The sequence below is a fragment of the Aaosphaeria arxii genome (assembly GCF_010015735.1).
Source record: "Aaosphaeria arxii CBS 175.79 unplaced genomic scaffold BU24scaffold_1, whole genome shotgun sequence".
Classification (NCBI taxonomy): domain Eukaryota; kingdom Fungi; phylum Ascomycota; class Dothideomycetes; order Pleosporales; genus Aaosphaeria; species Aaosphaeria arxii.
In genome coordinates this window covers 3,986,825-4,010,324 of record NW_022983474.1, presented here as the reverse complement: position 1 = coordinate 4,010,324, position 23,500 = coordinate 3,986,825, and the positions used below count along the sequence as shown (strand labels likewise).

The 23,500-nt window shown below is 49.5% G+C and overlaps 10 protein-coding genes across 10 annotated transcripts; 4 read left to right on the top strand and 6 right to left on the bottom strand.

Annotated features, from left to right (window-relative positions):
- Positions 1–24: 24 nt before the first annotated feature.
- BU24DRAFT_29753 (WSC-domain-containing protein) lies at positions 25–996 on the bottom strand. Its single transcript, XM_033522822.1, has 5 exons — positions 779–996; positions 643–716; positions 451–581; positions 331–399; positions 25–268 (listed from the first exon to the last, which is right to left on the bottom strand). The coding sequence occupies exons 1-5, from the start codon at positions 830–832 to the stop codon at positions 138–140; spliced, it is 459 nt and encodes a 152-aa protein (XP_033390148.1). The 5' UTR covers positions 833–996; the 3' UTR covers positions 25–137.
- An 845-nt stretch (positions 997–1,841) lies between these two features.
- Positions 1,842–3,693, bottom strand: BU24DRAFT_29266 (glycoside hydrolase family 16 protein). Its single transcript, XM_033522819.1, has 7 exons — positions 3,453–3,693; positions 3,348–3,402; positions 2,689–3,290; positions 2,501–2,638; positions 2,404–2,450; positions 2,306–2,350; positions 1,842–2,240 (listed from the first exon to the last, which is right to left on the bottom strand). Exons 1-7 carry the CDS (start codon positions 3,592–3,594, stop codon positions 1,893–1,895), a joined length of 1,377 nt encoding a protein of 458 aa, XP_033390147.1. The 5' UTR covers positions 3,595–3,693; the 3' UTR covers positions 1,842–1,892.
- A 1,434-nt stretch (positions 3,694–5,127) lies between these two features.
- BU24DRAFT_29714 (uncharacterized protein) lies at positions 5,128–5,910 on the bottom strand. Its single transcript, XM_033522821.1, has 2 exons — positions 5,872–5,910; positions 5,128–5,818 (listed from the first exon to the last, which is right to left on the bottom strand). The coding sequence occupies exon 2, from the start codon at positions 5,763–5,765 to the stop codon at positions 5,196–5,198; it is 570 nt and encodes a 189-aa protein (XP_033390146.1). The 5' UTR covers positions 5,766–5,818; positions 5,872–5,910; the 3' UTR covers positions 5,128–5,195.
- BU24DRAFT_417432 (uncharacterized protein) lies at positions 5,742–10,204 on the top strand. The gene is made up of 12 exons (XM_033526721.1): positions 5,742–6,295; positions 6,348–6,503; positions 6,638–7,216; positions 7,267–7,305; positions 7,353–7,400; positions 7,551–7,586; positions 7,739–7,757; positions 7,810–7,875; positions 7,925–8,640; positions 8,692–9,089; positions 9,144–9,732; positions 9,785–10,204. The coding sequence occupies exons 1-12, from the start codon at positions 6,140–6,142 to the stop codon at positions 9,803–9,805; spliced, it is 2,823 nt and encodes a 940-aa protein (XP_033390145.1). The 5' UTR covers positions 5,742–6,139; the 3' UTR covers positions 9,806–10,204.
- On the bottom strand, positions 10,205–11,806 carry BU24DRAFT_438735 (DUF171-domain-containing protein; the record flags this gene model as incomplete). Its single annotated transcript, XM_033530269.1, has 2 exons — positions 10,205–11,699; positions 11,771–11,806. The coding sequence occupies 2 exons, from the start codon at positions 11,804–11,806 to the stop codon at positions 10,404–10,406; spliced, it is 1,332 nt and encodes a 443-aa protein (XP_033390144.1). The 3' UTR covers positions 10,205–10,403.
- A 176-nt stretch (positions 11,807–11,982) lies between these two features.
- On the top strand, positions 11,983–13,041 carry BU24DRAFT_438734 (uncharacterized protein). Its single transcript, XM_033530268.1, has 2 exons — positions 11,983–12,177; positions 12,257–13,041. Exons 1-2 carry the CDS (start codon positions 12,164–12,166, stop codon positions 12,564–12,566), a joined length of 324 nt encoding a protein of 107 aa, XP_033390143.1. The 5' UTR covers positions 11,983–12,163; the 3' UTR covers positions 12,567–13,041.
- BU24DRAFT_417430 (Lipoic acid synthetase-like protein) lies at positions 13,021–14,505 on the bottom strand. The gene is made up of 2 exons (XM_033526720.1): positions 13,524–14,505; positions 13,021–13,463 (listed from the first exon to the last, which is right to left on the bottom strand). The coding sequence occupies exons 1-2, from the start codon at positions 14,479–14,481 to the stop codon at positions 13,186–13,188; spliced, it is 1,236 nt and encodes a 411-aa protein (XP_033390142.1). The 5' UTR covers positions 14,482–14,505; the 3' UTR covers positions 13,021–13,185.
- Positions 14,506–14,655: 150 nt separating this feature from the next.
- BU24DRAFT_417429 (coatomer subunit gamma) lies at positions 14,656–18,108 on the top strand (the record flags this gene model as incomplete). Its single annotated transcript, XM_033526719.1, has 7 exons — positions 14,656–14,971; positions 15,061–15,107; positions 15,164–15,242; positions 15,293–16,646; positions 16,695–16,843; positions 16,890–17,711; positions 17,766–18,108. Coding segments are annotated over exons 1-7 (2,746 nt in total), but the record flags the coding sequence as incomplete, so codon positions are not given.
- A 533-nt stretch (positions 18,109–18,641) lies between these two features.
- On the bottom strand, positions 18,642–19,541 carry BU24DRAFT_404759 (uncharacterized protein; the record flags this gene model as incomplete). The annotated part of the gene is made up of 1 exon (XM_033525661.1): positions 18,642–19,541. The coding sequence occupies one exon, from the start codon at positions 19,539–19,541 to the stop codon at positions 18,642–18,644; it is 900 nt and encodes a 299-aa protein (XP_033390140.1).
- Positions 19,542–20,410: 869 nt separating this feature from the next.
- BU24DRAFT_417427 (Metallo-dependent phosphatase) lies at positions 20,411–21,784 on the top strand. Its single transcript, XM_033526718.1, has one exon. The coding sequence runs from the start codon at positions 20,752–20,754 to the stop codon at positions 21,652–21,654; it is 903 nt and encodes a 300-aa protein (XP_033390139.1). The 5' UTR covers positions 20,411–20,751; the 3' UTR covers positions 21,655–21,784.
- Positions 21,785–23,500: the final 1,716 nt, after the last annotated feature.

Below are 23,500 nucleotides of genomic sequence, written 5' to 3'. Positions count from 1 at the left end.
CATTCCAGAAGTGCAGATAGGAAAAGGAACGAGCAGTGAGGTACGTGAATCCAGCGGTACACTACTGAATGAGGATGGCAAGCATGCAAAACAGGATACTCTACGCCCGACAACTTGAGCAAAGGATCGAATGCAACTTACGTATAGCAACCGAGTGATCGGTACCCGTTAGCACCTGGATTCACGAAGGGACCAACAGGGCCTGCTGGTATCGTGGTGTTGAAAACGGTTAGTCTGTTCGGCCCACCACATGGCTCTGCTGCGTTGCCTGGTGTCACAGTCAACATACATACTGCAAGTAATTGAACGAGGTGGAGAGGAAATCCTTACCATTGCATGCCATGTTGCAGTCTGCATCGTCGGCGATTACGGCGGTACTGCTCAAGGATTTACCGCAGTCTACGATCATCTTCAGTTAGCAGTTCTCGAATAGATGGGACGCAAACATACAGCATTCCCCTGCGTATTCCGTACCAGCATAGTAATTTCCGCTATCTACACAGGAGGATACACAGGCAGCATTGGTCATGGAACCACTGCTGAAGGCCCAAACCGTCAAGCTACGCTGACCTACGGAGTCTCTATCAATCGACGTTAGCTCGAGGTGTGGTCGACTTCCAATGCCAAGTTGGGTAAACTTACGTGACGCATCCTGTATAACTCCAATTGGCACGGGGCGAGGTAGGTGGTCCAAGTTGAGCAGAACTCAATGTTGCCTTTTAATTTGTGATTAGCATCGAATTCCGCCGTCTGGATGCAAGCTCATGGCTACACATACTAGCAGGAATGGCAAGGCAGCTGCTGTCCTCAACCAAGGAAATGTAAACGCCATTTCTCCTGGTCTCGCTCATGAATTAGGTAGTCAAGATGAATCTGAACGAAGGTATAAGGTGGGCTGCTAATGTCTGTAACGACTGGGATAGAAAGCAAAGACGCAAAACTCCGCAATTGCGTGTTTAAGGAGAAAGATAAACAATTGTTGTAGGTTGTGTTGCAACGATTAAAGAGCGTCAGGCTGGTGAGTCGACTGCACTTGGCCGGTCAGGAGGCACTGCGCTACGAAGCCACTCGTCGGTATCTTACCCATCGTGGTGTATCTGATTCTGACTATGGCCAGCCTCTCAGGCCAGATTGGAACCACTAAACCCATTGCTGTGGTTGAAAAGGCTGAACGAGAGTTTTATTGAATACAGGCATCAGCGCGTGGCTAGCTGTGTCAATTGTTCAGATACGAGAGTAACTCCGCTGCAGAGCGGATGCGATTCCCTACAGCTCCCATGTCACAGGCAAGGATAAGGTCGTTGAACCGAGAGCAGTTCAAAGTGATGGGGGTCCCTTGAGAGATTGAGCCCAGACGGTCTAGATAATTGGCGAGGCGAAGCAAACGGTATACGAGCAATGAAGGATTGCAGGTAATATGTAGGATCGACCAGGGTGGAATAAGCTGTTATCGTCGATATTGGCTCGCATCTGGGCGGCACTGCTAGCGAGACAAGCATTAATGCATGGCATGCACGACCCACTGTTTCCTATTGGACAAAGCTCCAGAACGTATCATAGGATTTGAAGCCGACATGATAGATACTGTACAATGTTTTCCGTGCATTTGTAGCCGAATTCAGCTCCTAAGAATTGTAGTAATACGAAGAGCCAACGGGAGCCTCAAAACGGGCATAATTCGGGAATGGGATTACCCAACAGTTACTGGTTTCCGTCCTACCTTCGGACTTCGAGTAAAGTGTTACTTTGGAACAGGGCTCTTAAGGCAAATTCAATTACTTGAATGCTAGCAACGCGAGAACATCTTCTTACTTGATATTAATGTACTCGAGAACTCCGTTAAAACTATGTACAGTCTGTTCGTGAATCATCATCTATGCATTCGAATTCAATCAACATGCACCCTGGCGCCACATCTTGACGCTCTTCACTGTGAGGCCCCGCGTATCTCCCTCGCCCCAGGTAGGGTACCAGGCGCCCTGTCCGTCCCAAAACTCTTTCATGGCCGTCGGGGACTGATCACCCCAAGGCTTGTTGCCAACACCGTCAGGGAAGAATCCATTGGTGCTGCCTACAGCAACATTGAGGATGAGGTAGAAGTCCTGATCGAAAGGTGTGTTTGGCTTGCCAGTCTGGGACCATGGATCGTACAGCGCAGAGTGATTGACAAGCGCTTTACCGAACTCGCCGCGATCCCACATGTTGCGGTATTTCGAGTTGAATCGAATGAAAAAGACTTGCTATTCCTCATGTCAGCAGAGCCACTCTGGGAGATCATTGAAATGCTGTTCGGAAAGTGACATACAAGTAGTCTGCTATCAATGTAGGTGTAGAGATAGTTTTCGCTCCACTGCGTACCTGAGTAAGTAACGGTTCAATATAGTGCGAATTTCTGGAACATACCTCAAGACCGAATGTATGGTAAGCTTCTGAATAGTCTGTTCTTCGAACTGTAAAGGTGTAAATAGTTGGCAAATATGGTTTTCATCTTGCGACTTACTTCGGTGCTGTCCCGAGGTCTTCCAGAACGCATCGGCTTCGGAAAGCGGCCCCCAGTGCAGGGCACTGATCAATGAATCTCTCCCTCCACTGGTGTAATCATCACCATTGTTACCTCTACTCTCGGCAATATCAATTTCTATACAGACGTTAGCGAGTAAAGATCGTGTAGGTTACCTATGAGCTTACCTCCGCTCTTCGGCCAGATTCCGTATTTGTCCTCCGAAGGCATCATCCAAATGGCAGGCCAGAGCCAATCTCCGCGCGGCATCTTTGCGACCACTTCAACCTTTCCATATGTGATCTGCTTCTTTCCCTTGGTGGATAGACGTGCACTTCGAACAGGGTTGACTATAGTCCCGGCAGTCTTGTTACTCCTAATGGAGCAATTGTCAATCCCCGTAGTAGTGCATTCACCAGAAGTGGTCAGATTGAGCACGAAGTTGTCAATCAGTTGCTCCTTCGTGATGTCGGTGCTTTCGATGGTCAAGGTCGGTACGATATGAAGACCCTCCGCATCCGTGTAGGCATTCTTGGGATCCTCTGTAGTCCATTCAAAACTTCCACTTCCAAATCCACCTCTCTGTATTTCGTAGCTCCAGGTATTCTTATCAATGGAAGCAAAATTATCTTCTAATATTAAACAATATTCGTGGTTTGTCACAGAGGCGTATGCGAAGTAGCAGATTACTGCACCAATCACGACGCCGATGCCCACCGATCCGTAAAAGATCGCTCTCTCCCATTTCAGTTTCGGGTGCTTGCTATCTGCCCATGGCTTTTCGTCGTACCTTTGCTGAAGTCAGTCAACCAGTACAAAGAAAAAAGTGAAAACATTGTGACCTTACTCTCCAGCTACTAGTCGAGCACTTTTGAATTTCCTTCGTCGCGCCGGGTATACTCCTAAATAATGTGTTAGGCAAGATGTCTCCATTATCTATTATAGAACGTACCATTTGCTCCCGAAGAAGGGAAGTACGATGATTGTCGACCGCTCGACGTGTGCCCGTCAACCGATGGTGCTCGACTCAATAAATTCGGAGTTGTGAAGGGATTCGTTGTTCCTGGAGTGTGCACTGAGGCAGCACGAGACATGGTGATGGCGCGACAATAGAATTCACCACTGGTGATTATCGTGAAATATTCTTGAATTGAAGTGATGAATTACATTAAGAATATAGTCTGGAAAGTGAAACTCAATTGGCAGATCGACGCTAAGCACCTTGCATGGGAAGCAATACGAGTACATCTTGAGGGAACCAGGTGTGTTGAGATAAGAGACGGCGCGGCCGTTCAACGCCTGGAACGCCTCCGCCGAATTGTGGTAGCATGACTGCATAAATGGCATATGAAAACGTCAATACGTAGCAGCCACGCGGTAAGAAAGTTAACAACACAAGTTAACGAGGTCATACACCCAATTGAGGTCATTCTTGCTCTGTGCCAATAAAGCAGAGAATGATGACATGGGACGCTGCACGCCCGCAGGGTGAACCGCTGCCACAGGGGGTCGTGCATGGATAGCGCACATCAGGATCAGCCAAAACATGCGGGCCGTTAAGAACAGGAAGCCGACAAGGCGAGTGGACAAGAGGCTATCTAGTGCCTGGACTCTTGTTCCTCGCCTTACTATGATTCAAGCCTGGACGTTGGGCCAGCCGATCGATGTGAGCGTACCAAGCCCCATTTTTTAAGAATGGAAACGTCTCGGATTGGGATAGCATTGCATTACAGAGTGACATTGAGCTGCTGGAGACAAGCAGGACTCAGTCCACCAAAGAGATAATAGATAAAGATACGAGTTTGGCTGTGGATGTGGATGTGGACGTGGACGTGAGGTTGGTAGTGGCGGGCGGGACGGGAGCGTTTCCATCTCAACACGAGTGAAGTTGGAGGGATTTAAAGAAAGGCGACATATGATTGGTCCCTCCGGCATGCCAGTACTGTTATGTAATGATATGCACGGATCCAACCCTATGCGCATTCAGAGTTGTGTTGCCTCCTGTGTTCCTCGTCAAACTTCCATTACCCAGGCCAGGCGCTCTCTCATAGTCGTTCGAACAATGGCATCTTCGAATTGGGCCTTTTCCACGAGGGACCATCTGTTTACGCCATAAGATCCTGCGGAAACATTGTTGGCATCGAGTATCGGCGATCGTCCCCTAAGAATTCATTACACCTTGTTTATCGACCATGGGCGTCCTTAGGCTATATCCAATCATCTTGCCCTCATGCAAAGGAGCCTGAAGACTATCTACCTATGCTACAGCGTATTGTTGCCAGTGATACAGCCAATGTCCGTATTTGGATTCGACGGTGCTGCCGATACATTTGGAGGCGTTTATTGTTGGCAAATGTCGCACATGCATGGCATTATCGAAACTTCGACCTCCTGTACCAGCAATATGGTTAACCCCAGTACGAGTGCACCTGCGGCCACGGCCATGCCTCCGTTTAGTTGTTCTCTCTGCACAGGCATTATGGGCCTGTCGACATTCGCTTCTTTTCTCCCATGCTCACCCGTAAACAGCTCGATTGTCAAACTGTGCTCGTGTCGTAGGCGATGGTGAATCTCTCAGTCTTGTTTACCATACGTTCAGAACCGTTTTGTTTCATTAGTTCATACAGCTCTTAGTATGGTTATTCCGTATTTCGAAAAGCTTGGATTCAGTGTCTTGATGGCTAATGCATTTATCTCAGTATGTAGCTTTGGGGCGGGAAGCACCCCGACCATTGTCCAGGCAGAAGTCGGCCCGTCCGCGTTTGCCAACAGCTTTATGTACCGGTAAAGGATGCAAGTCCAGATTAAGCACATGGAACCGCCAGTGTACGATTGCAGCTGCTCCGCTCGGTTCTTGGGCCTTCTTTTGGGCGAACCAAGTCCGTGCTGTCCCATCTCTGTGCAACATCTCGCAATCATCTGGACCAAAGGACGAAGTAGGCAATTGTGTGCTATACGTGGTCCATCCAGTATAACACTTTCGTAACGTGGGGGCACAATTGATGGTACTCCATTCCCATGATACATACGCCAATGTTGGTGGCACATTGTCCAAGGCACACCCAAGTGAATGTAATGTCTGATCACGATCCTTGGCTGTGTTGATATCTCTTTCCAAATGACTCTCGCTACCATTAGCTGCATAACATCGCATTTCTAGAACTCCTTTGCTCGCAATTGAGACCGTAAATAAGCGGACTGCTGATCGAATCGAGACATGCAGTCCTCTATACGGAGCCGCCAGTTTCCTCCTATCGGATTCCATATGCGATTCGACGAGACTCGACCACAGAATCCCAATAAAACAGAGCGTTAAGACTAGCAGCCTCAGCCCGAGTCAGGCAATCAGCTCTGATGCAGTTTCAACCCACATGCTTATCGGATTGAGATAGATGCATTTGGCCTATCAGAACCTTGTTCGATTGGTGTTGTCAGCTTAACCCGAATACAGCAGCCCTGAACGGCACGAATGATCTGACGGCATATGCTGCAAGCCAGGGTCTTTATATCCGGAAAGCATTCGCTCCATACTTTGGAGCCAACAACGCGAGCCGGCATATCTCTTGCATTTGCTTCTCTATTCTTCTAACAATTACATCCCCATAGGAAGTATTTGTTTGAAGTCCTCTGGAGGTCACGATGATGACCTCGAGTGATGCAAATTCCTCGCGAGGTGCTTCGCGAGGAGAAAATGGAGCTGCCATCAATGCTCCGCTTTCGCATCTCAACAAGCGGGAAAGTAGTGCTGTCTCTAGCATTGTGTCAAATCGAACGAACAATGATCGGCACGATATTGTATGCGACGCTTCAGAAAGTTTGTTTGAATCATAAGCTTACCTCTCAGTAGATGGTACGGTTTCTGCACAAAAGGTGTTCGCAAGCAAAATGGCTAGAGCTTTCCGAAGACGAGTATGGGGCCATTGATGGCAGTGAAGCAAACCTTGGTGTAATGTTACGGCGGACGGACGGCATATACACAGCTGAACCTCTTTTCCTGAACCGAGTAAGTATTGTCAATCATTCCAAAGCGACTTACCTCGGGCATCCAGTACTTGCATCGGATTGACCATGTTTCTCATTCAAGTCCATGTGTTCATTTTGCATATTCAACAATGCTGACCTTCATTCCCATGACAGGACCTCGTCGCCGCGATCGAAAGACTTGGAGCAGCCGTTGCTTTTACCATGTCTTCAGATATAACACATGCGCTCCTCCAACAGCTCACACCTCTTCAAAGGGAGCTCACACTGGACCCACGCGGATTCGTGCTACCGATCGTCAGCTCAGTGAGGGACATCGCCACGCCAAAGTCATCAGTGACGCGGGACTCATACGTGTGTCTGTGTAAAGAAGAGAGACTCGTGTTAGTCTGGGGAGACACCGTACCGAGCATACTTGCGCATGGTACAGACATCGAGACTAAGCTACTTGGACTCGTCTGGGGATCTCATATTCCTTCGCACCAGTCTATCTCTCCAATCCCACCGGCTACACAGTATAACTCTCAGCAGACAAGCGCACATGGTCAGACAAGATCTTCCATGTTCCCCATCTCGAGTCCTCTCGATTCTGAGATGAGTGAGAAGCTTGGTGTCATTGATCGTGCGATAGAGGTCGAAGAGATGGGCGACAAGGCATACGACCCTGAGAAAGAAGCGGACCTCCCTGAGCGAAAGTTCTTATTGGTACATGCCGTGACCATTGGAATCGCGATGGTAAACATGTGTGTCGCCATCTGCTTTTACAACATACTGACCGGATCCAGGTCCTTGTCATCGTAGTTGAAATGGCCTGTTTGGCAAAGGTTTGTGGTTTCCAACCAATTTGGGTCCTTTAGCTGACGCAACATAGCTCATAACAGAGTATCGTCTGGATGGAAAGATGATTCGTTTTGCCTTGGTAAGTTTGATCCCTTCTGTCGTGATCCCGTAGCGAGAGCCAGTGGGTCCAGGGTGCCCAACCGGGGCTCTTTATCTTGCCATCATGCATCTAACAACAATTTACAAATTATACTTCCTTTTGAATTTCTACTGATGATGTTGATTTTAGGTCGCGACCATCCCACTTTTCGCTTCTTTTTCCCTAGTAAGTCTGCCAATCACCGTTTATTTGTCGTCGATCGTGACTGTTCTGGATCGTGGTGGCTGGCTGAAAACGCCACCATGTTCAGAGAGCATCCAGTGATTGAATTTCCCCAATACGTTATTGGAAACGAAGCTAATATTATGAAATTGTAGTTTTACTTTATTGTTATAGGTTTGTTCAAGGATTCTGAAACCTACAATGTGGCTATACTGATAGGAGATAGGTGGTTCTCTTGGGCAGCTTTTCGGTCCACTTTCTGCATTACAGGACAATAGCATTTATTATTCAGGCGAGTCATGCTGTGTTTGACACTGTGATTGAATGCTAATGGAAAACAGGCAAAGCCCCGAAACGAGGCCGCCACTCCAAATATGAGTTGCCGCACGTCACCATCCAGATGCCCGTTTACAAAGAAGGGTTGAAGGGTGTTGTCATTCCAACAGTTACCTCCCTTCTTGCGGCCGTTAAGTACTATGAAGAACAAGGCGGTACGGCGAGCATTTTCGTCAACGAAGATGGTATGCAATGTGTTTCGCCAGAGATGCAGGAAGCGCGAAAGGCCTTCTACGAGCTGAACAATATTGGTTGGGTCGCACGGCCGAAACACAATGAACCGAAGAAGAAATCTTCTGGGGGCCTGTTCTCCCGGAAGAAGGCCGCGGATAGCGAGGCCGCAGAAGTGGAAGACACTAATTACTTCACTCGTCGCGGACACTTCAAGAAGGCTTCTAACATGAACTACTGCCTTAACTTCAGCCTCAGGGTAGAGGACGAGCTGTTGAGATTGATCAGCGAAGAGTGCGCCCGAAGAGGGTGCACTCAAGATGATCTCACAATTGAAGATGAGGATGCTCTGTATCAGCAGGCTCGTGGAAATGAGCTTGAGAAGGATGAAGGTCGCACATGGGCAGCAGGAAACATCCGTGTGGGTGAAATCATTCTAATCGTTGATTCCGACACCCGTGTTCCTGAGGATTGCTTACTTTTTGGTGCACTCGAGATGCATGAAAGTCCAGAGGTTGCTCTTTTGCAGCACGCGTCTGGAATTATGCAGGTATGTTCCGCTCCATTCTAATGTCGAACTCCGCTAATTGAATCTGCACAGGTGGTCAATAACACCTTCGAGAACGGTATCACGTACTTCACCGATCTAGTGTACACATCTATCCAATATGCTGTCGGCAACGGCGATTGTGCCCCCTTCGTCGGCCACAACACATTCATCAGATGGAAAGCGATTCAGAGCATTGCATTTGAAGAGGATGGACAAACCAAGTTCTGGTCTGAGGATCACGTGTCTGAGGACTTCGATGTCAGTCTTCGTCTGCAGATCAATAAGTTCGTCGTTCGATTGGCAACATACCACAATGGAGGGTTCAAAGAAGGTGTGTCATTGACTGTCTACGACGAGCTAGCTCGTTGGGAGAAGTACGCATACGGCTGCAATGAACTCGTGTTCCACCCGCTGGTTAAGTGGCCTAGGAAAGGACCCATAACGCCCTTGTGAGTTGATCGATGTTCCTCTTTCCTTTGAGTCCCCTAACCTCTCGAATTTAGATTCCGAAAGTTTCTCCTGAGCCCAATTAAGGTAACATCCAAGATGACCATCCTTGCGTACATCGGCACCTACTATGCCATCGCTTCAGCAATCCCCCTCACGCTTGCCAACTACATTCTTGTAGGCTGGTTCAACGACGACGTCGATCAATTCTACATCACAAGCTGGAAGATCTTTGTTGGCATGGCCGTGGTCTTCAACGTCCTAAGCCCCCTCGCATACGCCATGTTGCGACATCGACTGGGCCAAAAGACCTTCTTTTGGTCATTGGTTGAAACAATCAAATGGATGCCTTTCTTCTTGCTCTTCTTCGGTGGAATCTCCTTCCATCTCCTCAAGGCCATCTTCTGCCACTTCTTCAGCGTGAACATCTCGTGGACGGCCACGGCGAAGGAACTGACAGAGTCGGGCTTCAGGGTTGGTCTGGATCGAATTGTCAAGGACTTCAAGTATATGTACTTGTTCCTTGCGCCTATCATCGGGGGTATGATCTACTGTGCTCTCTTCGCGCCTAGAGGGTGGTTGATCAGCGATTTTGCGGCTATAGTGCCGTTGGCTAATCAGGTTGGATGCCACGCGTTGCTGCCTGTAAGTGAACTTGAATCCTCCGGTCTTTGGACATCACGCTGACCAAATACAGTTTGCGCTCGGTCTCTTCTGAGTGATTTTACTTTCCTCATCCTCCGACAATGTCTCTCAAGTCTCACGGCTGTTTTTACCAGTCAACCTCAATAACCTCTTGTTCATTCGCCAACAACACCGAAATAGTTGTATTTTAGCACTCCTTACCAGCATAGCCGACGGACAGGACTTTTGGAAATCATCATTTGATAGATCATGATTGCATTTCTCTATAATTTGATCTCTCAATGTCGATATATTTTGTAAAGCTGCGCATATGGGTAGGTACACAAGTGCAGTGCAGAGTATAATGTGGTTGGGAGATATTGGGACAATTTAAAGAATGGGGTTAATTACACTGGTACAAGTATTTTGCTTGCCGGTATGCCGATATGATTATTTTCACAAAGTAGTACTTTAATTTCATGATACATTTTTACGTTTCTTAAGTTGTGATACTCAAGTAAAAATAGGTAAGATCTTCTACCTACGAAACGGGGGTATAGAGCGATTCACATGAAGCTCCATTGCTTCTGTCCTTACTTCCTTTTTCAAAGCACGAGCAGGTGATTCAAGGCGATTACCAAAGAAAACGTCAGCGAATCTCGACGATTTTGACTTTCTTAACTTCTCCTCCCTCACTCCGAATTCTGCGACTCGACGTATCCCCTGAATCCCATCAGACCCAACCAAACGGCCTCCTCCAACCTGATAGTTCTGCTCCCTTGATTCGGCACCAAGTTCACCCACGCGTCGAACACTGTGTGTGCCGTCTCCTTGGTCAGGCCTTTCGATCTAAACTCGGGGTCGTTGGCGACGGCGGGCTCAAGGCCAGTCACGCCGCCGAATACGAGGAGGAGGTGCTTGAACTGAGAGGGGACTTTGTTGGGTCCGCCTGCGGAGGCGGATGATGACGTTCGTCGTGAGCTCTTTCCCGGCTTAGTGGCATCGGGCAGAACTTGAGAGAGCGGGACGCCGCGTTCGCTCGTCCCAATCACGTAGTCGTAACCACCTTCGAACGGGCACTCCACCAGGACGTTAGAGAGGCTATCTACGAGCCTCGGCTGGTATCCCCAATAGTACCCAGCTTCTTCGCGCGGAAGGCTGGCCGCCACGGGTTGAGGCTCCAACGCCGCGATCTGTTTTTCTGACAAGTGCGGCCACGATGGTGGCGGATCGGCAGTGTTGAACTTGATCGTGACGCGCTGGCCTGGCGGTATCTTCATGTCCAATCTGACAGGATATGAGAGACCACATTCCACGAGCGACGACGAATCTCCACTTGCGCCCCTCTTCCCTCCCGCATACTGCTGGGGGTCCAACGCCACCCCTTCACGATACTGCATCCATTCCTCCTTTTTCATATGATGCGGCATGTCCAGCGTCGGCATCTTGCCCGCGCCCTTGAGATTCGCATGCTGCGGGAACAGCGCCTGGCGCAAGTGCCCCGGACACTCCAGGTAGCTGAGCACGTGGTACAGGAACTGATCCGGGTTGTCCCAGGCCTCGTTATCTTCCGTAACCTCCTGCAGCACCTCCTTCTTCGTCTTCTTCTTCGCGTTCTTCCCCTTGCCCTTGGCCGCCCACTGCAGGTTCGGCGGCACCGTCTCCGGCTCGTCGTCAAAGATTACGATCTCGTCCACGCAAAAGACGGCGGCGGCGCGGGCGATGCGTGCTGCGAGGTCCGTCTTCTGGTCGAAGTTCTTCGTGTTCGCAATGAAGCTGCCGGGGAGCGCGATCGACAGTGTCCAGTCTCTGCCACCCGCGGGTTTGTAGACGGCGGATGGCCGTGTGGTATCTAGCTCGCCATCCTCTTCTTCTCCTTCTTCTGGACGCGAGATTTTCTGGCGCTTCGATGACGACGGTTCATGGTCGGCGGAGGCATCGGGGTTACGTTCGGGATGGTGGACAACGACCGAGGGTTGCTTTCTTTTCTTTGCGATGTGTTAGCTGGGTTACGAAGAACAATTCACGTGGTATTTGACTATAGCAAGTAGAAACGTACCTTAGCCTTATCAAAAACACCGCTAGATTTCGCCATTGTTTACGTTTTCATGAAATTAAAGAGAAAGAAGGAAAAATTGGGTATGGAGGCTGTTGACTTGGAAGAAAGCAAAGATTTCCCCGCGACAGATCAAGCTTCCCACACGCGCGGTTAGACGCAACTAAACGCAAACTTCCTTAAGCGACTTGGATTGCGCGTGGAGGCTGAAGGATCCCTGCCTGGCCTGTCACCTCCGAGCATTAGATTAACAAACTGTTCAGGCAACCATGATCCTTCGAACGACTTACGCGCCTCTTCTTCTCACATACGCCGATAAGAGGAAAAGGCCACCGAACAAACCCTCTCATCCGTTCACGACAACAAAAAGGGTAGCTTGAAGAATCGATCATCATCATGTCCCAAGAAAAGTAAGTAACCCCCAAGCTCCGCTCCGCTCCCCCCTTGCATGTAGCACCCGAGACGAGTCAACCAACTAACCACCAACAGCAAAACCGTGCTCCGCAGCACCACCGACACAATCTTCACCTTCGTCGCCCTCTACTTCACCACCCTCTTCAGCCTCGACACATGGAACGCAGCACGAGGCTCCCCGTACCGCGCCCCGGGAACATCCACCTACTTCCGTCCCGCGGCGGGCAACCCCTCCGCCGATAGCTACCAAGGCCAAATGTACAACGGTGGTAGGAACGGCGGCGGCGCCCGCAGGAGGGATATCGGAAGGGTGCCGACGGCTAGGGACTCGCGGCCGCCGTTGAGGATGGGCGGGACTGCGGCTTGCGGCGCGTGCATGTCTTGAATGATGGGCTTGAACGGCGATGGGAAGGGATTGAGTCAGATCGATATGTCGAGGTTGTCTGGGTTCTAGTGCGACCGGAAAGGGGTCCCTTGGGGGAAGCTTCTAGGCGGAAGGCGTCACCTGAAGATGCATCCTCTTTTCTTCTTTTGGAATTGCGTTTCAGTGGTTTGGAGAGGAGGGTGCTAGTATATCTATTGTGTGATGGTTTGATCTGATGAAGATTCGAGCCTTTTTTCCCTTTGAACAACACCATGAGATTTGTATTCATATTGCTTGGTTTTCTAAGCGTACTCGATAACCTAGCTTTAGGTGATACGCCTGCAGAGGGGACGTCATCATGAAATGGTAATCTGGAAGTTTCTCTACGTCCGATCTCACAATTATCTACGTGAGTGACTGTGAAGTCGATGAACGGAACCGCACATTTTGGAGTGTAGAAAACGCAATCAAGTGTAGCTTCATCAAATACATAAATTAACATGATAGATGCGGCGTTGAGGCCCTTTTATCTACATAGCAGCCGTCTTGAAAATCGACATGCGTGAAGAGTCATGACTAAATGTGCCACCAAAAAAATTATAAATGATCTACGTTCGATGAACGCAATTAGGACGTTCCGCTATAGCGTCTTGGTTTCCTCGACAGCATGTGCCCCTACCACCTCGTTTCTTTTGGCTGCCCTCTTCTTCAGGACATTCTCAATGAAGGCCTCTCCGGCCTTGTAACTGGAGCGTACGAGTGGTCCAGACGCACAGTAGAGGAAGCCCATGTCCAAGGCTCGCTGGCGCCACATCTCGAACGCATCAGGGGTGACGTATTTCTCAACTGCCATGTGTCGCTTTGTTGGACGCATGTATTGCCCGAATGTGACGACATCTACATTGTTCTTTCTCAATTCTAAATATCAAGTCAGCAAATGGAAAAAAGCATTTCTAGTGAACAATTAAGAATGCTCACCTCGCATAGCATGATAGATCTGCTCATCAGTCTCTCCCAAACCCAACATCACGCTGGTCTTAGTAATGACGTCGGGATTGGCTTCCTTGGCCGTGCGGAGGACTTCCAAACTCTGTCGGAATTTGGCCCTGCGATCTCGAACGAAAGGTGTGAGCTCCTCCACCGTCTCGATGTTGTGCGCATACACATCCAGTCCACTCGTTGCCACCAACTTCACCATCTCCAAGTCGCCCGCGTAGTCTCCCGTCAATGCCTCTACAAGCATAGTAGGTGCCTTCTGCTTGATTTTCATGATTGTCTCCGCGAAATGATGTGCACCGCCGTCTGCAAGGTCATCGCGGTCAACAGATGTAAGCACAACATAACCAAGACCCCATCTCTTCAATGCTTCTGCTGTGTTCTCCGGCTCGTGTGGATCTAGTGGCGGGGGCTTCCTCGATGTCTTCACGGAGCAAAATCGGCATCCTCTGGTGCATGTGTCGCCCATAAGCATGATGGTCGCTGTTGCCGCACTCTTAGAGCTACCGCCCCAGCAATCCGAAATGTTCGGACATCGTGCCTCTTCGCAGACTGTGTGCAGATTGAGGCCCCGCAAGTCGTTCTTGATCTTCTTGAAGTTCTGGTTTACCGGTATCGGCGTCTTCAGCCACTCGGGCAATCTTGTGATGGTTTTCTTCTTGCCCTCAGGTCCGACTTGGGCGGTGCGAATTTCGTATGCTTCCGAGGCTGCCAGTGGCTCATCCGGCGATACGAAGTCAGAAAATGAAGGCCCGGCGTTCAACTTGTCCTGAAACTTTGTTGACGGTCGTGCTGGTTTCGAGGCTTGCGGGTTTGGAGTGGAATCTATGGTGGTGGCGAAAGTCCGAACGCATCGCGATGATGGCCTGCTCGCTCGGGGGATCGACTGCAACGTCGACGATGCCAGCACACATCCTGAACGAGAAATCGAGCCTGCCATGGTGGAATTGGAGCAAAAGAAGGCGATGGATGAGTGTTGAGGGACAAAACTTGCCTTCGACCTTCAATAGCCGTCGCTGCTTACCTAGCCAAATTCGGAAATATTTTGCCAAGCATAATCGGGGATACATGTTTGGTCTGTTTGAACACGCCCACATTTACCTGCATCCCTGCATCGCCGGAGGACAACCACACGTAGGCCAATTCACGACTTCTCAACCCTCCGAGCACCCAAGCGCAATTCCCTCGAATCGGTCCCCCCCCTTGACTTCAGAGTTTTTCACGATTATTGCCATTGCACACGACCGAGCCCGCGGTTACCACTCCCCCACTCGAGAGGACACGTTTGGCGGAGAGCTAGGAGAGGGACATCGAATTATATCTCCAGCAACGCTCGTTGCGAAGCTGGCAGCACAACAACAAGATGGACAAGAAACATGAGGATGTCGCCATGGTGGCGCAGATTGACAAGACTTCTGTCTTCCAGGAGGGTATGCTACATGCACTCTTGGGTGGTTCCTGGCGGGGAACTTGGGGAGAGATGCGGTGGGAGAGAATATACAGCTGACACCGTACACAGCACGAGTCTTCAATCAGAGCCCCATATCTCCACGGAAATGCAGAGTTGTATGTTCAACAATCAAGCATGTTCTGATGATTGTATTTCCTCTGACGCTTGCCAGATTTTGACCAAACTTGCGCTCTTGCTCTTCACCGGTGAGAGCTGGGGAAGGCAAGAGGCCACAACACTTTTCTTCGGAAGTATGTGAGCACCAGCTCTGCGCATTCATACAAGCACTAACCTCTACAAGTTTCAAAACTCTTCCAGAATAAGGATGCCTCCCTTCGACAGATGGTCTATCTGGTCATCAAGGAGCTCGCTAGCTCCGCCGACGACGTTATCATGGTCACTTCTTCCATAATGAAGGATACGTCAGTTGGAAGCGATGTTGTCTTTCGACCCAACGCCATTCGCGCCCTTTGCCGTGTCATCGATGCTTCGACCGTACAAGCAATTGAGCGTCTTGTCAAGACTTGTATCGTAGACAAGAATCCCTCGGTCGCCTCCGCCGCGCTGGTCTCCTCGTACCATCTCCTTCCCGTAGCCAAGGACGTTGTCAGGAGGTGGCAGTCTGAGGCTGCCGAGGCCGCATCGGGTAGCAAATCTGGAGGTGGATTTTTGGGTGGATTTGGAGGAGGCTCGCAATCCGCACTGCAGGCTGGTACCAACTATATGACACAGTATCACGCTATTGGACTCCTTTATCAAATGCGATCCGGCGACAGGATGAGCTTGGTCAAGATGGTCCAACAATACTCGGCAGCCGGTGTCGTTAAGAGCCCTGCGGCCACTGTCTTGCTCGTGCGCTTGGCCGCCAAACTCGCCGAAGAGGACCCCAACCTGAGAAGGCCCATGATGCAACTGCTTGATGGATGGTTGCGACACAAGTCTGAGATGGTCAACTTTGAAGCCGCCAAGGCCATTTGCGACATGAGGGATGTTACTGATGCCGAGCTTGTTCAAGCAGTCCATGTCCTCCAGCTATTCCTCACCTCACCTCGCGCCGTTACCAAGTTCGCTGCCTTGAGGATATTGTCATCCATGGCCTCTTTCAAGCCCGATGCTGTTCGATCTTGCAACCAGGATATTGAGGCATTGATCAGCAACGCGAACCGCAGCATTGCGACTTTCGCAATTACCACACTGCTGAAGACTGGTAACGAATCATCCGTGGATAGGTTGATGAAGCAAATTACCGGCTTCATGGCTGAGATCACAGACGAGTTCAAGGTTACCATTGTTGAGGCTGTCCGGACGTTGGCATTGAAGTTCAAGGCTAAGCAGGCTGGTTTCCTCACTTTCTTGAGTGGAATTTTGCGCGACGAGGGTGGTTACGAGTTTAAGCGCTCTGTTGTTGAGGCCATCATGGACTTGATTCGATTCGTACCGGAAGCCAAGGAAGACGCCCTCGCTACGCTCTGCGAATTTATCGAAGACTGTGAATTCACAAAACTCGCTGTTCGTATCCTCTTCGTTCTAGGAAGGGAAGGACCTTCAACACCACACCCAACCAAGTACATCCGATACATCTACAATCGCGTTGTTCTCGAGAATGCCGTAGTCCGAGCTGCTGCGACATCTGCATTGGCTAAGTTTGGTGTTGGGTAAGTTCAATTGGATATCCCACCACTCACAAGTCTAATTATTTCCAGACAAAAGGACCCCGAAATCAAGAAGTCCGTACACGTCCTTCTCACACGCTGCCTAGACGATGTCGATGACGAGGTCCGTGATCGTGCTGCCTTGAATCTGCGTTTGATGGACCAGGATGACGATTTGGCACTGAGCTTCATCCGAAGCGGTATGTATCAGCTCTTATTTCTCTGTATTCATGCTAAACCTTCCAGACTCCATGTTCTCTCTCCCCGTTTTGGAACACCAGCTCGCAATGTATGTCAGTTCCGATTCACGAGATACCTTCGAGCAAGCTTTCGACATTTCAAAGATCCCCACTGTCTCCAGAGAGCAGGCAGACGCAGAAGACATCAAGAAGAAGACCGCTTCCACAACACCCACCATCAAGGCGCCAAGTGCTGGTCCTAAGGCTACATCAAGATCAGGAGCCGATGCTGCTGCTTCGGCGACTGCTGCCGCCCAGAAATACGCCACGGAACTCCAGAAGATCCCCGAGTTGGCAGCATATGGCGGTGTCCTCAAATCAAGTGGACCCGTCGAACTCACCGAGTCCGAGACCGAATACGTCGTTTCCGCTATCAAGCATATCTTCAAGGACCACATTGTCATCCAGTACGAGATCAAGAACACCCTGCCCGATACTGTTCTGTTGGACGCCCAAGTTGTCGTAACTCCCGAGGACGACGGCGATGTCCAGCTCGAGGAGGAGTTTATCATCCCCGCACCCAAGCTTGCCACAAATGAGCCAGGCACTGTCTATGTTTCCTTCAAGCGCCTCGAAACCGAATCGCAATTTATTGCCACTTCGTTCACCAATGTGCTCAAATTCGTCAGCAAGGAGATTGACCCAAGCACCAATGAGCCTGAAGATGGCGATGGTTACGAGGACGAGTACCCAGTCGAAGACCTCGAGCTCAACGGCTCCGACTACGTCGTTCCAGCTTACGCTGGAAGCTTCGACAATGTTTGGGAGCAGTCAAATGGCGATTCGGCCGTCGAAACCCTGCAGCTCAGCGAGGTCAAGAGCATAGCCGGTAAGATGCTACGTTCCCCCAAAATGTTTGAACCATCGCTAACAAATATTATAGACGCAACCGAGCAACTTATCAAGACACTTTCTCTTCAACCCCTCGATGGCACAGATGTCGCCCTTTCCACCTCCACTCATACACTCAAGTTGTATGGCAAGACAATCACTGGTGGAAAGGTTGCAGCATCAGTACGGATGGCATACAGCGCCAAGACTGGCGTGACTATGAAGATTGACGTGAGGAGTGAGGAAGAGGGCGTGGCAGCTTTGATTGTTGGTAGCGTAGCATAATCTTGATGGCCCTCCTGTTTTGAGAGAGCAGTACATGGTTGTTATCATTGTTTAACTGGTTGAAAAGCGGACATGAGATAGAGAGATATGCAATATTAAGCATGCAATTGTTCAATCCATTTCCCTTCTATGCGACTTTCCTACCACATAAGCACTCTTCGCAGGTAAGCGCATTCCAATTTCCCGGGACTCACTCGAAACCATGGGACGGCAGCTGGCCTCTACCCAACCCGCCCTTTCCGTCCAGTCCGTCCAAAAGCAGGGCCACTATCCATGCTCGGAGAATTGCTTTCTACTCCTTATGATAGTTGTACATCCCGTTTGCTACCAAGTGGCCACAGAAATGCGAGCCTTGATACTCCTTCCATACCTTGTCGCTGTTTCCAACCCCACCGAAGCAAGACTACTCTGCGGTTGCCAATGTGGTCTACACAGAGGCAGTGTTCTTGTGAGAGTAGTAGCAATCCAAGCATCTCACAGCTAGCAAGTTGTCCGAGCGATTCCTCTAGAATATTTGACTCGACTGTAGTGCGTTATTGGGGCTTTTGAAAAACCCACCCCAGTCTCCATGATTATCAGCGTCGACTTGATCCGGATATCCTGCAAACAGGCAAAACCTTCTTTAACGGCCATGCTCCAGGAACTATGACGATGATCCACCAAACCATTTCCGCCTTGTCTCCTTTGGTGCCTCTTCTGGCGTTCCGTCGCCCATCTCCACGACACCTGGTCTTGCGAAGTGATACTCGTGCTCCAGCTCGACCGCGCCTGCCGCTGGCTCCTTGAATCCTGAATCATAGCTAGCTCCATTCTGTGGCTGTCCATACTGATATTGACCATGCTGACCATGCTGACCGTACTGTTGCTGCTGGTCGTACTGCTGCTGACCAAACTGGGGCTGTTGGAGTAATGGGCTTGGACCCGGCGCATATCCTGTATGTACGGGTTGCTGATGGGACACTTGCCCTGGAATGTATCCTTGCTGGCTCTGAAATATCGAACTTGACCCATTTGGCGGCACATAAGCCGTCGAAGTCTGCATCTGCGCCGAGGCCGGTTGCGCAACAATCGTTGTTGCGTGTTTCCTTCCCTTCCTCTTCCCTGCACACCATAAAAAGATTCCTATGCCGATTATGAGGCCAACAGCGAGCAGAACCCCGACGGCAATTCCAACCTTCGCGCCAGTGGACATTCCGCCACCGCCACCACTTGAAGTATTGCTTGTTTTGGTCGTGCGTCCCCCTGCGGCTGTCGCGGTTGACGGCGCGGTGGTTGTGCCCGGCAATGCATACGATGGAAGCGAGAGGGAGTATTGCGCCAGAATTGAAGAGTACTCATTGGGATCGTATGAGTACTGTGCTAGTAGCGACGAATAGACATTAGGGTCGTATGAGTAGCTGCTCAGTCCATACATGGACGAGATGTCCGCGAGGAGGTTTGAGAAACTCTGCGCATCGAACGAGAAGCTGCTTGGTGATACAAACGATGGAATCGCTGGAGGAGGTGTAATTTGAGGTGGTATTGGTGCCGATTGCGGTGCCATGTTGAGTTTACGGAATAGAGCACTTTGTTCGTTTGGATTAACAGTGGTTCATATGTTTTTGACGCGTGGGGAGACGAGACGAGGAAATCGCAAAGAACGGTTTATCAGTTGGGAACGACCACAAGCGCTTAGAGTACAGTATGTTCCTCTTCAATGAAATATTCGAGCAGTCGTTACTTTGGGCGTTATCGTACTCTTAGAACAGCGTAAATTTAATCCTCCTGTACGTACGTGTATGAGCGAGGAACGACGATGAAGGTAAGTCGAATCCACACCACGAGGGGCAGCCGTTGAGTCCGGATGTCTCCATAGTCTCAGCCTCACCCAGCCCCGTGAGGAGAGTACCTCTTCATCGCGCTATTGATGTAACCTGAATCGAAACTGAACCTTGAAGTCATAAGCCAATGGTTGTGCTTCGTTAGCGAGATGGCGTTCTAGATACGGCCAGGTCAAGCCAATATTGGCGACGCTCGTCAAGCATGTTGTTTGAGATTGGCACTTATGAACGGGTCCTTCTTGATAAACATGTTCAAACTTAAAGTTCGATGTCGAGATTGAATGTACTGTGTAAGCGTCCAAAGCGGAAAGCAACTCTCGCTGCATTTGTGCAAATTGAATGCTTTGATTGCTTTAAAGTTCGGATCTATTTTCGGCACATTAACACTCAAACTCTTAGTGGCATAACGCAAAACAAGCATATATAGAGATGAATACCCCAAACCCTCTTGACACAGCTCCATCTTGGTCTTAATTACATTTTCAGAGATTTAATATGTCGAATGAATGGATTTTCTTCCACGTGCCAGTGGCAACGAAACTCCCTAACTTGGCAGTTATGTAAGCTCACCAAGCTTTGGCTAGAGCCATAAAACAAACATGTCGCTACTCCATCAACACCCAACAGCAGACTAAGGCCACAGCATAGTAGAATTATCCAACTGTTGGCAAGCAGATGATAACCGTTGGTTACTAGTAAATACTACGATTATTCACCAGCACGTGGCCGGATCTTGGTTGAACTCATTCAACTAACAAAATCAAGGCAACAGTAATCATAAATGACACTTGTTCCGCGTCTGGGGAAGTTGTACATCACAGATACTTTTCGGACCAACTGCGCGCTTGAAAGGACAGGGAATCGCTATACCATCAGTCAATCCAGATGAGTGACATTTGAGAGTCGTTAACTTCATGGTGCATTCGAAAAGTCATGTTTGGGCAGAATTATGGACTGGATGCGCTTCTCAAGCGCCCGCAACCAAGCAGATGGCAGCAGTTCATCAAGGAACCATGTCTGTACCTAGCAACTCTAATGTATAGATGCCGTCAAGTTATCAACATCGACCCTATCAACCCTATCACCATCGTCAATATCTCAGATACTCACAACTACCAGCCACCTGATGTTCCGCATGGCGAGATCCTGATCCACGCTGGAGATTTGACACAAAATGGCACCTATGAAGAAGTACAGACGACCATTGATTGGCTTCAAACACTACCACATCCCCACAAGATTGTAGTCGCAGGAAACCACGATACCTTTCTGGACCACAGTAAGCGTCCAGCAAACATGGTCGCCTCGAGCGCATCTATTCAGTGGGGGAATATCGTCTACCTAGACTCGGAATCAACAACCATATCCTGCGAGAACGGCCGTGAACTCAAAATCTACGGTTGCCCCCTTACCCCGCGCCATGGCAACTGGGCGTTCCAGTATCCACGCACGAGGGACACATGGCACTCCACTGTTCCCACGGACACAGACATCCTCATCACGCATGGTCCACCCAAAGGCCATCTCGATTTGAACACCTTGGGATGTCAGTTTCTGCTTGATGAGCTGTGGCGTACGAAGCCTATGCTGCACGTATTTGGGCATGTCCATGCGGGGCACGGAACGGAACATATTCAGTTCGATGGGCTTCAGAAAGCCTACGAAAACACAGTTGCAGACCGAGGGGGGATTCGTAACCTCGGACATGTGCTTGTTGAATTTGTTCTTAATTATTTCACGCCTCGGAAGGAATCGACGGCTCTTTTGGTCAATGCGGCCATGATCGGAGGTCTTCGGGACGAATACAGACGACGCCCGATAGTTGTGCATATTTGATGTTGACTAGATGGATAGGAGACATTCAATGGGCCAGTACAGACATATTGATCAGCACTCCATTCATATCCGAACACCGAAACGCATGTTACACGAAGAGGGAATCTGATATGATCACCTCCCTAGCTAGTAGGCTCAATCCAATGGTTGAATGGTTCTTGAACACCAATATACATTGAATGACTGATACTCTGGCACCCACTCATCAGATGCACTATCATGAGTCATCGATAAAGAAAGAATTTGTCTCCTTCCCAATGATGAAATAGCTTTGAAAAGGGAGTGAAATTCTATTTCGTGACACCTGGGGTCTAGACTGAATCATTTACTTGCCAAAGTCACAACTATGCCATGTGGGGGAATTCTCGTAGTAAAGCCGAATATTGTAAACAGCCTCACCGCTAATTTAGATAGTACCTTGTTGTTTTGTGGAGATACCAAAACCCTCGTGACGGAACTTCCATTGCATGTGGTCGTTCTATTGGTGCATACATTTTGATATGTGCCTGTGTATTGGCCAACGCTTTGTACATATACGATCCAATGCCGGTGATCTAGGCCACATTGACTGGCCTTGCAAAAAGTCTCTGTCACTCTTTCGCCTTGCCATCGTTGGTCCGAGTACTGATCCGGGGTTTCTTCGCTGAACTTGAAGAGGCGTGACACTAATGTCGTAACAGCAATTCTATCCAACTGATTTGCATCTCACTCGAACATCAATATGTGGAATTTTTAATCTCTAGGCACCTATGCTATTATGATGTTGTCTTGTTGACACACAATCCCACCTCTATTCGTTTCTTTTACTCAACCACAGAAACAGTATTGTGTGCAGTTGTAGCGACGTATTTCGTTATAGACTAGCATTGCCTCAACATAGTATCATAATCCGGTGGAGGTGATATTTCGTTACTGGAGATCTCGTACAAGAGACACTCGGCATCGCACAACTTGAGGATGACTGAAGTCTTAGAATCTGTATTGACTGCTCACCAAGCATAGCCCTGGCATGAGTAACACTCAGCGTTCATGCTTGTACCACTCCCAAGGCCAGATGACACAACTCCGGTCAACACCAGATAGACTCGGGGGATAGTGCACAATTCCGTTTTGGACAAAACAGAGAGAATGTCCAGAAGGTCCGAAGAGGTGTTGCAGTTATGCATACTCATGTTCTTGTGGGATCCTGTCGGCACGCAACCTTTGTTCCGTTTTCTTTGGAGTTCATCTTGCAGGAGGCTTGCCTTGGCTGCTCATGATAGCCAGGACGGTGATGTTCTCGAAGGGAATCCGGTGCGGCACCGCGACTAGTGTTTGGGCCATGGCGCCCGTGGCAGGTAGAGGACACGATCCTTTAGTCCGCATAGGAGAAAAAAGGTACGCGAGATTGCCAGATGTAAGCGAAAGTGCATATCCAAAGGCGTCGTGGCTTTCTAAAATACTGTGTTGAAAGGGCTTACAGTCACGGTCGGTGTTATTGCGCATATATACGGCCATGGGGGGATCTAACCCGTGTTGCTAACTTGCATACCAATCCTGTCCAGTGCGGGCATGTGATTTGATATGGTAAGCCGGCGACGTGCTGAGTACAACAGTACGACGGCGATCAAAAACGTTATTAAACGATAGGGGCGCTTTTGAATACCTTTCATGGGCCTAATCGGCGAACAGGGAGTCTATGCCATCGGTTTGTGCGTAATCTCTTCATGCGGCTAGGTGACGATTCTTTGCATGCATGCTGCTGCTACTGGTCCTTGTAAGCTGGCACGTACATACAACATCCAGACAGTAGAGTGAATTCGACAATTGACGGACTGGTTAGGGAGAGCATGGAAACTTGGCACCA

Coding starts and splice junctions, on each gene's coding strand:
- BU24DRAFT_29753 (XM_033522822.1), bottom strand. CDS start 832: ATGGCGTTTACATTTCCTTGGTTGAGGACAGCAGCTGCCTTGCCATTC. Junction 582..642: donor AGTTATACAGGATGCGTCAC/GTAAGTTTACCC, acceptor GTCGATTGATAG/AGACTCCGTAGGTCAGCGTA. Junction 400..450: donor GGAATACGCAGGGGAATGCT/GTATGTTTGCGT, acceptor AGATGATCGTAG/ACTGCGGTAAATCCTTGAGC.
- BU24DRAFT_29266 (XM_033522819.1), bottom strand. CDS start 3,594: ATGTCTCGTGCTGCCTCAGTGCACACTCCAGGAACAACGAATCCCTTC. Junction 2,451..2,500: donor GACCTCGGGACAGCACCGAA/GTAAGTCGCAAG, acceptor ACACCTTTACAG/TTCGAAGAACAGACTATTCA. Junction 2,241..2,305: donor ACATTGATAGCAGACTACTT/GTATGTCACTTT, acceptor CATGAGGAATAG/CAAGTCTTTTTCATTCGATT.
- BU24DRAFT_29714 (XM_033522821.1), bottom strand. CDS start 5,765: ATGGAATCCGATAGGAGGAAACTGGCGGCTCCGTATAGAGGACTGCAT.
- BU24DRAFT_417432 (XM_033526721.1), top strand. CDS start 6,140: ATGATGACCTCGAGTGATGCAAATTCCTCGCGAGGTGCTTCGCGAGGA. Junction 8,641..8,691: donor ACGCGTCTGGAATTATGCAG/GTATGTTCCGCT, acceptor GAATCTGCACAG/GTGGTCAATAACACCTTCGA. Junction 9,733..9,784: donor GATGCCACGCGTTGCTGCCT/GTAAGTGAACTT, acceptor GACCAAATACAG/TTTGCGCTCGGTCTCTTCTG.
- BU24DRAFT_417430 (XM_033526720.1), bottom strand. CDS start 14,481: ATGGCAGGCTCGATTTCTCGTTCAGGATGTGTGCTGGCATCGTCGACG. Junction 13,464..13,523: donor GATCTATCATGCTATGCGAG/GTGAGCATTCTT, acceptor CTTGATATTTAG/AATTGAGAAAGAACAATGTA.
- BU24DRAFT_417427 (XM_033526718.1), top strand. CDS start 20,752: ATGTTTGGGCAGAATTATGGACTGGATGCGCTTCTCAAGCGCCCGCAA.